The 15,879-nt window shown below is 36.2% G+C and overlaps 2 protein-coding genes across 4 annotated transcripts; one reads left to right on the top strand and one right to left on the bottom strand.

Moving 5' to 3' along the window:
• On the top strand, positions 1,389 to 7,133 carry LOC105173636. The gene is made up of 3 exons (XM_011095456.2): positions 1,389 to 1,627; positions 3,596 to 3,745; positions 3,877 to 7,133. The coding sequence occupies exon 3, from the start codon at positions 3,993 to 3,995 to the stop codon at positions 6,471 to 6,473; it is 2,481 nt and encodes an 826-aa protein (XP_011093758.1). The 5' UTR covers positions 1,389 to 1,627; positions 3,596 to 3,745; positions 3,877 to 3,992; the 3' UTR covers positions 6,474 to 7,133.
• LOC105173635 (cyclin-L1-1) lies at positions 8,002 to 12,779 on the bottom strand. 3 transcript variants are annotated; one of them, XM_020698042.1, is made up of 10 exons: positions 12,559 to 12,779; positions 12,313 to 12,476; positions 11,131 to 11,322; positions 10,813 to 10,894; positions 10,552 to 10,692; positions 10,180 to 10,349; positions 9,584 to 9,857; positions 8,980 to 9,363; positions 8,822 to 8,857; positions 8,002 to 8,716 (listed from the first exon to the last, which is right to left on the bottom strand). In XM_020698042.1, exons 3-10 carry the CDS (start codon positions 11,280 to 11,282, stop codon positions 8,615 to 8,617), a joined length of 1,341 nt encoding a protein of 446 aa, XP_020553701.1. In that variant the 5' UTR covers positions 11,283 to 11,322; positions 12,313 to 12,476; positions 12,559 to 12,779; the 3' UTR covers positions 8,002 to 8,614. The 3 variants fall into 3 exon arrangements, with proteins under 3 accessions (XP_020553701.1, XP_011093757.2, XP_020553702.1); XM_011095455.2 differs by having other exon boundaries at positions 11,131 to 11,319; XM_020698043.1 differs by having other exon boundaries at positions 11,131 to 11,319; positions 12,313 to 12,470.

Here is a 15,879-nt window from a genome sequence, read left to right as displayed (position 1 = left end):
CTTTTACTTCAAGAAAAATTATGCAAAATTATGTCAAACCTAACGCTATTCTTTGTTATAATAATTTACATTGCTACATAATGATACTTGTCAAATTACAACATAAAAAATTTGTAACTAGGACATAAAAACGAATAGAAAGACGAGTTAGCATTTCGAGATTTAAGTTAATAAAAAAAATTGGAATGAGAAGTACATCAATTATACAAGAGATAATGCTAGCATTGCCCCCATATTTTCTCTGGGTGGTTAGCCAGTTGATTGTTGATTTCTAGGAACTAATCTCCCTAGATATTCTCCAAAATAGTTGGGTTGCTGGTATGGATAATCTTTGAATTTCTAGAGTTTAAATGACCATGGATTTTCAATTATTAATCACATTATATCATAAATCAAGATGCTAATGATCCTATCAAATAAATCAATAATACCATTAAATGTATCAATATTTTTATTGCAACCAAATCAGTAAATGACAATAATGTACCATATATGTAAGATACTCAAAACCCTGCCAAGTATAACAAAAATTCCACTAAGAGCATCAATAATTTGATATCAACTAAGACAATAAACTACTATATTATCTAATATAATGAAAGATAAATATCCATATATTTAATTGTTTTTAGACCTAATACCTGATATTTGAGAGTCAAAATGCAACTTCAAACCAATGAACATGCCATCAATGACAAATGCATTCTGATTTTTCTTCTAGATACTATGAATTACATTATGCAATATATTAAAACACTCATAATTCAATAAGTACATCAATAAGTTCGAAACAACCAAGTCAACAAAAACATTAAGTCATAAACTACTATATATATGTAACTAGAGAGATACCCAAATACGTAGGATCCAAACCCGAGACCTCTACTAAGTGAAGAATTATGAGGGCACATCTTACCACTGAAACAAATGCCTCATTGGTTAAGTACATCCCTTTTAAAGTCTTAACTCCTTGAACTTTTTAGTTTTAAGCAACGCTACCTATATGTTTGCTAATTGTACCAAGTATCTTTGAAGAATCAACTTTCTCCAGTATAAGAATCCATCTCTATACTATATTATTAAGAATGAAGTCTGCAGAAGAACCACTTTGTCATGCATTATATGTATACTAAATTAACCTATACCAAAAAAGAAATAACAAATCACCTTCTCTGATTTTCATTGTTTCTCGTTTTTATCAAGTCGTATCTTATATCTTTTTAAAATTTCACAATGTTCTCTATAAATACAATGTTTCACTTCAAGGCCCATTGGGCCAACCCAACCCAATTCATCCTAACCAAACTAGGCCCAAGCCCAAGCCCATTAGAATCCAAATCTAGATTGTTCCAAGCCCCCCTATGAGCACAAAAACCCTCTTTTCACCCTTGCAATGAAACTCACAAATACTTTTTGGGGCAAATGAAATTTCAGAGGAATTGAGGGTCTCTTCCCCCTTTCTTCTCTACTGCTCCCCCAAAAATTTTCACTCTTATTTCTTTCCCTCCATTTCAGTCCCTCTCTTTTTGCAGTGAATCCCCATAGAAACACTTTTGAAGTACCTCTCTCTTACCCACCTATACATTCTCTGACTTCTCTTCCTCTCTCTTCTCTGCACAGACTTGAGGTGCGTATATGGTTGTCTGCATGTGGAGTATTGGTTAATCTGTATCTGCATTTTGTTTTTATATGTGGAATCTAAGTATTCAAATACTTGATTTTGTTTTCTGTAGTATGGGTTTGTGGTTTTAGAGGTATTGTTCGTTTCTAGGGTTTTCTTTGATGTGCAATTTTTGTGTGATGTATTTCGTTACTTGACTCCAGTTCCGGATATTTATGCCATTTACTCTCATACTTCCATTCTAGGGTTTTTGTAATGTTAGTTCTGGGTTCCGGTCAGCGTTGTGGATGCTAAAGTTGAATGGTGGTCTTTCAAGGGTTTAACTGGAGGAAACGACAACAAGATTCTATTTCTTCTCTTTCTGGAAGATTGAGTGTGCTTTAGTTTAGGAGTTTAATTTGCTCTTGCATGCTGATATGATTTGATATTAGTATCCTGTTTATATGTGACATTATTTTTGGTAGTATGCTTAAGCGTTTTTATGGAGTTTCAATATTGTTCACTTCTGGTTCAGCATTACATTTGTTGCTTGTTAATATCTTTTTCTATTACTTTCACCTACATTTTTCTGAGGGGAAGACCTTTCTTTTCTTGTGACTCTTGTTTGGTTTCGTCTTGCATCTTTGACAAGCCATTCATGTATGTCTGAGAGACATTTAATATATTTTTTTGGGTATGTTTTGACACTTCAATCTTTTTTGAGAGAGTAGATTTTCTCTCTTCATATGCTTTCTAGAGTAGCAATTACTAAAAAAAGAATGAGATTTGTAGTATAAGAATGAACAAGAAGAAATGGGTGGAAAACTTGTAGCATGCAAATGGGGTAGAGAAGCTGAAAAGACTTCTTGGACAGCAATCATGAGTTTGCTTAGCCTTTTTGCGTACATGCAATCCCATTGCAGCCTATTTGATAGGCTTAACCTTTAGATTTCACTGTAACCTAACAGCATAAAAGGCTTTTGTCTGTTTGTGGGTGTGGCATGCGGCACATGTTAACATTGCCGTCAGCATTGACCACAGATATGGTAAGAATTCAAGGTGTTCGGATAAGTATTCTCATGGTCTACACGTGCTCTGATGCTTATTCCACAAAGTTTCACAATGATGCCACTTCTGCTTTGTTGGTAACATACTTTCTAACATCCATTAGAGCTGGGCCAAAGGGTTTGTCTTGAATGTTATACCTTTCCTTGTATGTGTTCGTCAGGCCATGTTTCTTGTTTATTCTACAAGCTCAATTCGATCTTTTTGGTCTTGAAAATGGTAAAGTTGCTGATTTCATTGTAGTTTTCCCTGAAATGGCAAAATTGTACATGGAAAGTTAGTATGGAGGAGTGGTGTAAAGTGGGAATTAAAGGTTATAAAACCACTCCATAAAATTTAGCGATAAAATTATGCATGAATGGAGCACAGTGTGGATGAGATATTAACAATGACCAGGATGCTCTAGCATCCTATAAACAGTGAATTTCTTCAATAACCTAGAATCTAGTATACATTGTAGAAATGCATATAGTGGTAAGATCTTTTCTTTTATCAGAAAGCTAGGATCTACTACGCATTTGCACAAATGCATGTATTCGTATGATACTTTTAGTTTTAGACAAAAACTTTATTTGGCCTCAGCTTGTGGTGAAAATCTGTTGTATTCTGCTATCTCGGATTGTTCTTAGGTTTACTTCTATTTCTCAATTCAAGTTGATTTTGACTGCTGCTTGTTCATCGTTCATTAATGGAATTCATTAACTCACCTTGAGGGAAATATAATGTGAATGTTATAAGCTTTTATTAGATAAGTTTTATGAGATGGATCAAAATTTACGCTTGAACAGAAAACTATTGTATTTACTATTCCATGTCCTTGGCCCTCTCGAGTGAGGCATGTCTGCTTGCTTGAACTACAAGATGGAAACTACTGAGTGTTTGCTTCTAACTTTTTTTCCTATTAAGGGTTTTTGTATTTGGTTTTGTCAGGTTTTTTGGTCTGTGGCAGAAGCTTTGGTTAGTGATGGTTCTATGATCATATCTTTGTTGTTGAGCTGCCGGAAAGTTCCTGTGCTGAAGGCCAAGCAATCTGTGCTGCTTGGCCAATTCTATTCGTAAATCAGCTTTTCAGGCGTCAAGGTAGTTCTAAATTGCTGCTTTTGATATTTTTTTCTTTTATTAGGCATAGGACTGCTGCTTGTACCTTTTTTATTGCTTAATTGTCAACATTTTGTTTAATTAAATGAGCTTGGTCGTCACTCTGGTTGCAGATTTAAACTGTTAGGATATTCGGTTCAATCTGGAGGGGAAGGCAGAGTTTCCTGGTTCGCCATTCACAATTTACTTGTATAGGGTACTGACTTCTTAACATCGTGATATATTTGCAATGGAGTGCAACAAAGATGAGGCCATCCGGGCCAAGGAAATTGCTGAGAAGAAGATGGAAAAGAACGACTTTGAAGGTGCTCTAAAGATTGCTTTGAAAGCACAAAATCTTTACCCAGAACTGGACAATATCACCCAGCTGCTCAGCATTTGTAATGTTCACTGTTCAGCTCAAATTAGATTACTGGGATCTGAAAAGGACTGGTATGGGATCCTTCAAGTTGAAAAGTTGGCTGATGAGTTGACGGTCAAGAAACAATATCGTCGGCTAGCACTTATTCTCCATCCTGACAAGAATCGATTTCCTGGTGCAGAGAGTGCTTTTAAGTTGATTTGTGAAGCAAACGCAGTGCTTTCAGACCCCAAAAAGAAATCTGTATATGACAGTAAGATTAGAGTTTCGGTAAGATCTGCTCCAGTAAATCCTCCACCTCATCCTGCAAGCAAAAATTCTCAAGTTAAGAAGCAATACACTGCACAGAACATGTCTAATGGCTTTAGCAGTCTGAATCAACATCAGGCTCCTCGATCAACCTCCTCTTTCGGGCAGGAAGTGTTCTGGACATGCTGCCCATACTGCAGTGTGAGGTACCAGTATCTTAGACAATTTGTGAACAAATCTTTACGCTGCCAGACATGCTCAAAGGTCTTCGTGGGTTATGATATAGGTGCACAAGGTGTTTCCTTGGGATCCAAGATGGGTCAGCCAGTTCCTCAAAGTGTGCCTTCGAAACCTGGCTCTAGTCAGCCTGCTGGTTTTCAAGAAAAGGGGGTCTCAAATCAGGGAAAAAATAAAATGGGTGTTCAAAATAATAAAGCCTCCTCAGCATCAAATGCAGGAGCACAAGGATTTGCAAACAGAAAAACTGTTCAACCAGAGCCAGGTGTCAGGACAGGGAGAGGTTCTCAGGGTATCCAGGTTGGAAGTGCTGCCCAGGTCAGTGGGGATTTGAAGACCAAAGAAGCGGATAGTCATAATGCCAATCCTTTGCATGGTAGAAATGAAGCTGGGATATCCAATGGTGACGCTATTAATGGAGAAAAAGGAGAGCTGAAAAATAAAAGCAGGAAAAGGAGCAGGAAGATAGTAGTGGAGTCCAGTGAGAGTTATGATACGTCAAGTCAATCTGATGATGAAGATGTGACTATGAAAGGAAACTCTGGTGATACTGATATGAAGCCTGATCCTACTCATGTCCATCCACGGAGATCCTCACGGAAAAGACAGAATGTCTCATATAAGGAACCTGATGAGGATGCTCTTGCTAGCTCCCGCAAGAGAGAGCAAGCAACCAAAGAGGATAATGGAAAAGAGCAAATGGATGCTTTAGAAGGTGAAGACTCAAAGCACGACAATCAAAAGAGTTTTCCTACTGACATAAATTACTCTAAGCAAGAAAGTAAAGTAATGGGAAGTGTTCATTCTGAAGAAAGCTTGCGGAGCAAGGATGCTGGTTCTGATAAAAAAGGAAAGAAGGTGGAAACAGGTGGTAAGTCGAGCAGTGGTGCTGATACAGTTGAGATTGAAAGTGACTCTGACCAAGACTCATTTTCTAGTAACAAATCAGAAGCAGGCTTGTGCCACTGTCCTGATCCAGAATTTAGTGATTTTGATAAGGAGCGAGATGAAAACTGTTTTGATGTTAATCAATTCTGGGCTTTGTATGATACATTGGATGGCATGCCAAGATTCTATGCTAAAGTGAAAAAGGTATGTTCTTCTCCATTTGAATTGAGCATCACGTGGTTAGAAGCTGATCCTATAGATGAAGCTTACGAGAAATGGGTAGAAGAGGAGTTGCCTGTTGGTTGTGGCCGTTTTAGGCTTGGCAAAACCGAGGAAACGTCAATACGTCTATCATTTTCTCATCAAGTGCGTTGTGAGAAAGGCAAGAAGAGAGGTTCTTTAATCATATACCCAAGAAAAGGTGAAGTTTGGGCTCTTTTCAGGGACTGGGATATAAGCTGGAGCTCCAACCCGGAGAATCATAAACAGTTCAAATATGAAGTTGTTGAGGTGCTCTCAGATTTTGTTGCAGGAACCGGCATAAAAGTTGGTTATTTGGATAAAGTTGCAGGATTTGTGAGCCTTTTTCAGGGAGTTGGTCAATGTGAGACTAACTCGTTTCTGATACAGCCCAATGAGCTGTACAAGTTCTCCCACCGTGTTCCTAGTGTCAAAATGACCGGCTCTGAAAGACAAGGAGTGCCGATAGGTTCTTTTGAACTCGATCCTGCTTCCCTACCTTCAAATCCTGATGACTTGTATTACCCTGGCAAAGCAAAGACGGGCTGTAGAAATATTGATCCTGGGGTAAATTGTTCACTGCCAGAATCGATCAAGGAAAAGGGTAAAACTGTGGAATCTAAGGGTAAGAGTACTCCAAAAAAGTCTGTGGATTCGGAAGGGATTAATGTGGACATGTCTAAGCTCCGGAGATCACCTAGAGGATTGAATGTTGTTAGGCAAACCGCAAGTTGATGTAATCTTTATAGTCCATACAATCCAAATTTGTCTCATGAAGCTGTAAAGATCTATAGTTGACCATCAGATTGTGTTTTCCAAGGAAAAGTGAGCTACCATTCCTCCAGTGTAAACTGTTGTCACTCTGGTGGAAATTAATAGCAGGTAATTTTCAAACAAGTACGTAGGATCTACATTCATGGTTTTGGAAACTCAGACATGCCTTAAGGTCCACGAACGGGATGGCCTCTGTGGAGTAGTGTTATCTCTGGTCTGTTTGAAAAAATATTTTGGAGATTTCCAAGGTGCTTACTCTGTAACTTTGTGCCAGATTCCTACTTTCCAGCTTGCTGGGTGAATGCATTAAAGCCCGAGAGGCCTTTCGGAGCTTTTTCCAGCTTCTATTTCTGGTAATATGTATTATTTATGAAATGAAGTTGATGCTTCAGCTTAGAATGTTGATAGTGGTGGTGTAACTAGGAATCATTGTCTTTAGATGGAGTGATCTGACTGTTACTAATATTGTAGTTGAAACTGTTCTAGTGGAGACCGACTTTATTCAGCTTATCCATTGAATCCCTCCTTTTTGGCCTTTTCAAATGTCGGTTCTCCAAAGCTAATTAGTGTATATATATGAAGGTTGTCCGATTCTTGCAACTTAAGAGGGCTTCTGTTCAATCTTGGAATTTTTGATGCTTTTGTGACCAATTATTTTGCAGCTGGAATGGGAAAGAAGGGGGATAACCCTTGTGATTGTGAATTTACCCCACTGATACTGTTATGCACGCCTCTGATTTAGCCTGTAGGTTCAAATAGCATGGAAGGGATTGTGCAGAGTTTGTCGTAGCAGACTGCACACCTTTTTAACTTCTGAATTCGGTCTTACTGATTTTCACGACCTACACTTGTTTTTGGATCTCAAATTGGATATTAACAGTCCAAAGGTGGCCATATAATAAATAAAATAGTGCATGCAATGACTTAAGACCATTAACGAAAATTATGAAATGGGGTGTATGTAAAATTGAGAAATCTTAAATGTTTGTTTCTACATGGGCTCTGCATTTAAAATATCATGTTTCATAAGTGGATGTGGTAAAAGTAAGTCTTTAAAAAGGCTTGTATTGGCAGGTAAAGTTGTGCTGTATCCGTCGTTTTACACACTTGCAGCCTCTTTGTGCATTAACAAGTGCAGAAGATTCTTGATGATCATAATAGCCTTCTGCACAAACTTACCAGAAGGAAGAGTTGCCAAAGAAATGAAGAATCCAAAAAAAGCCTTTATCTTTCAATTGCATCGGATCCCCTTAATACTGAATGTGCTCATTTCAAAGTGCTTTTCTCGGCTTCAGTCCTTCTGACTTCAGAAGTATAAAATGCTCTCATTTGGCACAATACTCTTTCCAGGTACTAATGATCACCGCCCCCCCAAAAGAAAATGTCAGAGGATGTTTATTTTCACCATCGTATAAATCTGCCAGTGGAGCGACTTTTGCAGTGGACAAGTTACCTAAAGAATTATTCAAAAGCTCCTAAAACATCATAGTAAAACAACCACAGACCATTTATCTGATCCACCAGAGAATTAATCAGACACGTGCGTTCACAATACAATCAGGCACAGAACCAAGATCCACATGAGAATACGCCATAACTGTCAGTGTTGCTGGTTGGCTACTATAATGTTCCATATTTAAAAGAACAAATCCTAAACATCCATTTAGGTTTGTTTCAAGTCTATGCATCGAGTTATACAGTCAACAAAACCAATCTCACTTGCAGCATTTCCATATTTGTCAGGACCAGCCAGATGCATCAACATCCAACAGCCATGTCTATGCCCCAGAACTATTAAAACAACTTCACCGTGGTCACTATCACACAAGGAAGAAGCGAACCGCAAGTGGAAACATAGAACTCAACTTAAATCATGACTAAGAGCATCTAAGCATCTGTATCAAGATTTCATCCACACTTGAGGAACCCTCAAGTGAAGACAGAGAGCTCAACTTAAATCATGAAAGAATACATCCAGTAATCTTGAGGAACATACTTCGTAATTAAACAACTATTTGCTTTTTCTTAAGGTGGTTAACCCTTTTTTCTGATATTGAACCGTGCAACCTGCGACTGATGCTCATGGAGCAGAACAACATAGCTCAGAAAGAACGAAGTAACTTCCTTATCAGTTCAGGCATATGAATGATGTTTGCGCCGATCTTTCTCCCTTGATGAGTAAGAAGAGCTGTGGTAGCCACGATCTGGTCACAGAAATTTTCATTAGCTAATGATAAAATTGGCATCTAACTGTCACATGACTACTCACAGCTCTCAAGCAATTACAAATTCAAAAAGATAAACTGTACCTCGAGAAGAATGATGTTTGGATTTCTCTGTGCGTCCTGCATAATAAGGCCATCAATTAAGGGAATAAAATTACAGAGATTGTAAAGTGAAAATCAAAGAATATAAAAAGTATATGATGCAAAAAGATTGCCGGCCATCAAAGATGTACACAACTGACCAGTATCTTTTCCTTTGTCCCTCGAACGATGACCTCTTTCCTTGACTTTATCTCTGTCCCTTTCAGTGTCTTCCCGTCCTCGTTCCCTGTCAGACTCCCGCCCTCTTTCATGGTCTCTGCTCCCCTGTCTCTCTCCCTCTCCTTGATCCTTTCTCCACTGGTCTCCGTTTTATTATCCGACATTAATTTTGAGTCGGGCTCTTCTCTTGACTCTCCACCATTAATTGCATTTTTAGATTCATCATCACTGTTCTTTGATTCCTTCAATTTATCAAGTGCAGCTTTAATCAGTTCATCCTTACCAGCTTCCTGATTTAACACAGAGGAAGAACCCTTTGCAGTGCTGGGATCTTCATTTGCATTTTGTCCAGCCAATGAACCATCCTGAAGAAAAGCAGCAGAAGAATTTTTTTAATATGCTAACTGTATTAATAAGAAACGAGCATATCGTTTCAATTTTTTGGCTGGATTGTAATGGTGAGAATTTGACAGCTGCAAGCCTGCCATTCAATGTGTTAGGTGGCAAGACAGAAATTAGGCAAAGTAAATAGACTGGAAAGCCACATCAAACTAGAAAACAATTAACTCAAAGTTCGGCATTCACCTTTGGGATTGACTGATGCGGTGAATCCCATGATCTGTTGGATGTAGCAAAGGAACCCCCTTCCTTGCATACAGGTACATATTGTGCCTTTGGAAGGCTGTACAAATGCGCAAGAACTCTGCAAACCTCATCAATTCCAGATTTGTCTGCATCAAATGCTTTCCACCAAGGAGGATTCTCAGGTAGTGGTACTTGAAATCTACGAGCTGCAGCATATACAACACCACAGGCTACAACCTCACTCTTAAATCTCACACACAAGGTCGTGCGCAAACTGTTCGTAAGCAACAAAAAATATAAACCTCATTAGAAGGGGGGGAAGTTGGAATAGAAGATAATCAACAAAAGATATACAAAGGATTGTCCCAATCCAAGCCAAAACCAATTATATGGGAAATATCGCATGGCCAAGCAAGAAATGGTTGAACGAGATGAAGGATCTCATCTCCTACTAAGTTGTTTGCCCTAGCCTCTACTTCTCAAAGAAAATCACGAAGCCACAAGCATAAGACATATTATCTCACATAATATTATCAAATAAAAAGATTATAGATGCCACATGCACATACTTGGGTATCTTAGCCCTGAAAAATTACCTGTCATTTGCAAGATTCCAAGCTTCTTGTCTTAGTTCTTGTGGAGTTTCCAGTGTAGCTAAGTAATTTGAAATAAATTTATGAGGATGCTCAACATGGCAGATGAAACCCATCTCTTTCAAAAGATGCCTTTCTGTTCTGATCAAATCTGCCTTCAGATCCACATATTTCTGTTAAAGAACAAAAGACATTCAGGCCCTTAACTTGCTTCTAGTTTAAAGTTGAGCAACACTACCACTGACTAAGGCAATATAACCAATGCGTTAAGAGTAATAGGCAAAGTCACAGAACAATTTACCAGATGATTAGAACAATATATGGTGAACCAACTACCATGGCACTTAGAATACAATAGTAAAATCTATGCCTAACCTTGGAAGATGTGTCCAAATGCTCTACAGGTAAGTTCTCCCTCCTACATTCCATTCTGTGAAAAACAATTAGAACCTGCCTTGCTTTCCTAGGACTTTCCTCAAGTTTTGAAGCAAGCCAAACGCAACTAGCAGCAACCCTCTGCGAGTAAACCAGATCTGGTCTCAAGTCACCATACAGTAGAAGCTAAAAGAATTTGTGAAATACAACTATACTGGTGTCTGAAGGGGTAAATGAGAAGTAACAGGCAAGCAAACAGACCTTCACATTAAATCGAGCAAATGATTTTTTGCAGTAGAAACGATGAAATAGGACTTGACCAGTGGCCATAACAGCTTGCGGTCTGACCATAACTTAGTTAAGGAGATGCAAGATCCGAAGTAGAGGAAACATAACGTGCATAAAGCAAAAGCAACTTATACATCTTTCCTATCAATACATTAATCTCTTCTGCTGTAGTAAATGCAATTAAAAAAAGGGAAATGATTCCTTTTCGTATATAACAGAAATAAAGAAGCCTGTAACCAAGCAAGCCAACTAGTAACGAGTATGTATGAAGACAACATAGGAAAAGGATACAACTTAAGCAATATGCCACTCTCTTGTATGAGGTCACAGCCATAGATCCTAAGTGTAGTTTCAGTGGCTTCATCGATGCCATCTTTCCTTGAAGGTGAGTTCTTCAGTTGTTCGTCCGTCAGATAAAATGTGTCAATTGCTGTATAAATCATTTCTGTCTTTCACAAAGGGCAAGCGTCTTCCTTAAAACTGCTATCAGATCCAAGAAAGTCATAAGTTAAAGCTCAAGAAATGAACTAACCATACAGTCTAGGAGAACAACCAGAACAATATGCTCAAGTAGCAGGAGATCTACACATAGTTCATACAGCATTTCATTGCCAACTAAAGAAAGTTGTTGTCACAAAAATTTGCAAGTATTCAACATATATGTAAAACAAATAGGATTGCCCCACTCCACCTCACATGTCATCTAAAATTCAATTTTCATGAAAAATATCATCACAATTACAACACCGCTCTCCATCAGGGGGGATGGATCCAGGACAAGTTTTGGAAGACTAGTGAAAAATTGTGAAGGGGATAACTCTTCATTAAATTATAGATTTTTTAACCCAGTTCTCCATTCTAAGTGATCAATCTATCATTATATTTTTTGTTGAAAAATACATTGAGAAGGAGTTCATCCAAAACTTTGAGCAAATAAGCGAACTTGAACAATCAGTGATTACTGGAAAAGGTAAAAAAGGATCCATAGACCATTATTCCAAATAAATGATAACTCTACAATGCCATATTTCACACTATCATTCACGTTCTGTTAGCAATTGTTCACAAATAAAGGACCATTTATAAAGATTTTTTCTGCTTAAAGACAAAGGGAATGAGGAAACATGTATCCAACTTTTAAGAATTAAAACCTTCAAATTATATAAATATTCCTATTTCCATATTGTAATTTGTAAAACTGGGTAGAATATGCATCACTTCTTTTTGTCCATTAAATCTCACTTAAAATAAGATTGGAACCTCACGGAAACTTACTTATGATACTTATGGAAACTTTTCAATACTTCAAATATGTATGTTGTGGAGCAGAAAGCAAAATTTTGGAGATAGAAGCCAAGCATCTTCTAAAGATTATCCTTGAGCAACCTCTTTGAACAAATTAACGCATAGGAGGATACCAGAATTTGGAATCGAGAACTAAATAAAATATTTTAAATTGTACGGAGCGGCTACCTTCTAGATTATCCCAAAATGACTCTTCAAGTTTCACATTCAATAATCCAAAGCTTGCGAGCCAGCGCCTCGGTTTGTTTCTGAAAACAGAGGCAGCGAGGGCAGCTAACTGCAGTTGCTTCTCCCGTCCACAGCACTAAAAAATGAGGCCTCTTCTCCTGAAACTACAATCAAACCAAAATAACACAATAAAACAGATGAAAGCTAATCCATATATCCAAAAACTAATCCATATCGAACCCGCACCGTCACTGCCTAGCCTCCGCCGCCGCCGTCGATGGGAAGTCGATGCTGGTGAAAGGAATTAGAGGCTTGGGGTTCCGGATTTGGTTGGCGTCAGCGACTATCAGTATGCGGAAAATTCAAAACGAAGAAAGGAAAGCCCTAACCCCTAATTCGATTTTGTCCTGCGTTTCCTTTTCTCTTCTTTCTGTGCAGACAAAGCCTTAGCCTTCTTCAGAGTTTGAGTGTTTTATCATTTATTGTTTATATGTTTAATTCAAGGCTTTATTATTTAAATTTTGCTTTTTCAAAATTAATATTTTTTGACAATTTTAAAGTTAAATTCTCAACATATGAAACCAAATTATCAAAAAAACAAAAAAAACAAATTATCAAATTGAGTATTTTATTTTTGAATAAATTACAACGAAGTCCCCTAATATTTTAAATAATTATGAATACTCCTAATTATTTAAATCTCCTGATATTTGAAAAAATTCTGTATTGATGGAATTCTGAAATTGTTAATTTTATCCTTATTATATTTTTTTAAAGAAAAATTGAATAATTATAAAAAACCAATGGATAAGATAGATGCAAAAATCTGAAAACTTGTTCAGTTAGTCAAACAAAATTATTTTTTTAAAATAACTAAAATTAAATTTATAGTCTACAAGAAAATTTTGGTCAATTTATCTTAAAAGATAGATATGAAAAACTATTGGTGACTAACAGAACAGATTGTGCTTAGACGATCATTCGGGTATTTGTAATTTTTTAAAAAATAAAAAAATATTCATAATTACGATCAAGGGTGTTGTAATTTATCTTTTATTTTAATTGACAGAAAATTTCATATAATTAAGTACAATATATTTCTCCAAAAAAAAAAACAAAATTGATAAAAATATATATATGTAGTTCATAAAAAGTGTACATGGTGGCCCAACTTAAATGAGATATGATAGTTTGGTGTTTGGATTCATTTGTGTGTTTTATTTTATTTTCTGGAAATAGAGAGATAAAAATAAAGATAAATAAGTATGTATTGGAGATAGTATGTATGTATGATTTGTTTTTAGAAATTATTTAAAATAAGTGTTGCATGTGTTGATGTTGTGCTTTAATAAACAAAAGTTACTGTTTATTGTCTAATTACGTCTCTTATATAAATAATATTTATAATATTTTTGTGTATATACATATATTATGTTATGGCCAATGTTTACAATCATGCAAATAAAAGATGCACAACAAATTCATCAATATTAATTTATACATATGCACACATAGTTTACATTATATAAATTATTTAATTGATGATAGGATAAATTACATTGATACTCGAAATGGATATATTTAATTATAGAAATACTTTCCATCTTTTAAAAATTACAAATGCAGCTCCTGAGAAATATTGATGTAATTTACCTCAAGAAATGTACTTGTAAAACTTTGCTCATAAACTACAACTTCATAACATATTTATGTAATTTTGTACAAATCCTTTATGTAATTGAACATATTTTCAAAAGATGTCGATGTAATTTTCCTAACACCAATATTAGATATTTTGTGCTACACATGTCTTTTCCATACATTATTTTGATGGTGGTATTACAATTGCAAATTACCATCGATCATTGCGGCTTAGTGGTTAAGATCGAATACTTGTTAAGATGTTTGGTTGAACTAAATATACGCCATAATATATATATATATATATATATTAATTCTCATATGATTAGACTTTGAATTCTCGTATGTTGATTCCCACATGGTTATGGTTTCTTGATGACAACTAAGTCAACAGAATTTTAATTTTATTGGGCAGTAATTTTGGATTCAAATAGTACATATATATCTGTCGACTTATATAATAATTTAAAATTTATTATTTTTGTTGCATTGCAATTAAATTGCAGTTTTAGTAGAAAAAATTGCAAACTTTATAAAAAAGAAAAACGTGATATATTATTATCGTTCTGCATCAAATTTGATGTGCAAATTTTGTGACACGGACAATTAGGAAAGATGTGTACAATTGTTGATACATTTAAACTTATAATAATTTGTGGAATTGGGACAATAAATTTGGCATCTAGGGCTTGCTTCTAGGACTCTTACTTGGGAAGCTGCAACCATAATTTAATTAGGGCTTTATATATGAGATCATTGAAGTTGATTGTATTTGTTATGGTAATCTAGTATAATTCAAATCGTACGATCTTGATGTTTCATTGCTTCTTATGGAAAGGATTTGACTTTCCTTTTGAATCACTATTTGATTGAGTTTCTTGTCTCCATCGGCAGCCCTCCAACTCCTAAAAGAGATATTTGGGAGATCAAATAAGCATGTTCCTTTTAACGCGGATTTTACCAACTTATGTCCTTGTTAGAATTCCAAGTGCCATGCTCATAAATTCTGAATGGCACTTTAATCATTCTCCCGCCACTGTCCATTTGAGTCGTTGCTTTGATTTAAGTACTTCAACATGTCAAGCGAGTTAGCTCTTGTAAATAGTGTTTTGCCCATCTTCATCTCCTTTTTTCAATTGTGAATTATTTATGAGAATATGAGAGCTTAAAAGATTTGGGGAACCTTCTTCAAAAAAATAAAAATATAAAAAAATCTTCTACAAAAAAGAATAAAATAAAAATTAGGGAACAATTAGATATCTAACTAGTAGAATGTCTAATAGTCAAATCAAAACACGCCACGTCAAAACAATGGCGGTGTCAGCCCTATCGCTGCTATGGGTCGAGGCACTCGCCTCCCACCATTATTGTCGTGCCTCCCCTTTCTTCTTTACCTATCCTATTGGGAGAAAATCTTCTTGACTCTTTCAATAACGGGGGTTTTTAATTTGAGGTGATGGAAGCAATTAGAATTTGCTTGAATGTCATTCTGGTTCATTAGGTGTGTCGGCGGAGTCGAGTTCTAAACAGGTCAGTAACTCCCATATTCTTTTTAATGGGGATTTAGATAAATTAGATGTAGATAGTATTAAGTACTCAGCAGCTTCACAACTTGGATTCCACTGTCGCGTCATGAATATTAAAAATCACAATAGTAATGAGTCATGAGGAGTTCAATATCTTTGATGGCAAGTTTAATCCCTCTCTCGTATTTTCCTTCATCCTTCTTAGCATAGGTGATCGGATAAAGCGTCCTCCTTCGAGGTTCTTTACAATTTTTTCGGCTTTCTTCACTTCAAGTTTCATATTTCTTCCTCGTCCTCTTCTACTAGAAATAATTAAATATTTCAATCCTTGTATTAGTAAATTCACTCTCAATTCTTTCACATACTATAAAGGGCTTCTTTTGACCCTTTTGGGATCTCG

Source organism: Sesamum indicum, linkage group LG11 (genome assembly GCF_000512975.1).
Source record: "Sesamum indicum cultivar Zhongzhi No. 13 linkage group LG11, S_indicum_v1.0, whole genome shotgun sequence".
In the NCBI taxonomy this organism is placed as follows: domain Eukaryota; kingdom Viridiplantae; phylum Streptophyta; class Magnoliopsida; order Lamiales; family Pedaliaceae; genus Sesamum; species Sesamum indicum.
This window is presented reverse-complemented; position numbering and strand designations above follow the sequence as displayed.

Excerpts from the sequence above, each read along its gene's own strand:
- LOC105173636 (XM_011095456.2), top strand. The coding sequence starts at position 3,993 with ATGGAGTGCAACAAAGATGAGGCCATCCGGGCCAAGGAAATTGCTGAG.
- LOC105173635 (XM_020698042.1), bottom strand. The coding sequence starts at position 11,282 with ATGATTTATACAGCAATTGACACATTTTATCTGACGGACGAACAACTG. Across the intron at positions 10,693-10,812 it reads TTGCTCGATTTAATGTGAAG|AGGGTTGCTGCTAGTTGCGT; the intron begins GTCTGTTTGCTT and ends GTTTACTCGCAG. Across the intron at positions 8,858-8,979 it reads GGACAAAGGAAAAGATACTG|GACGCACAGAGAAATCCAAA; the intron begins GTCAGTTGTGTA and ends CTTATTATGCAG.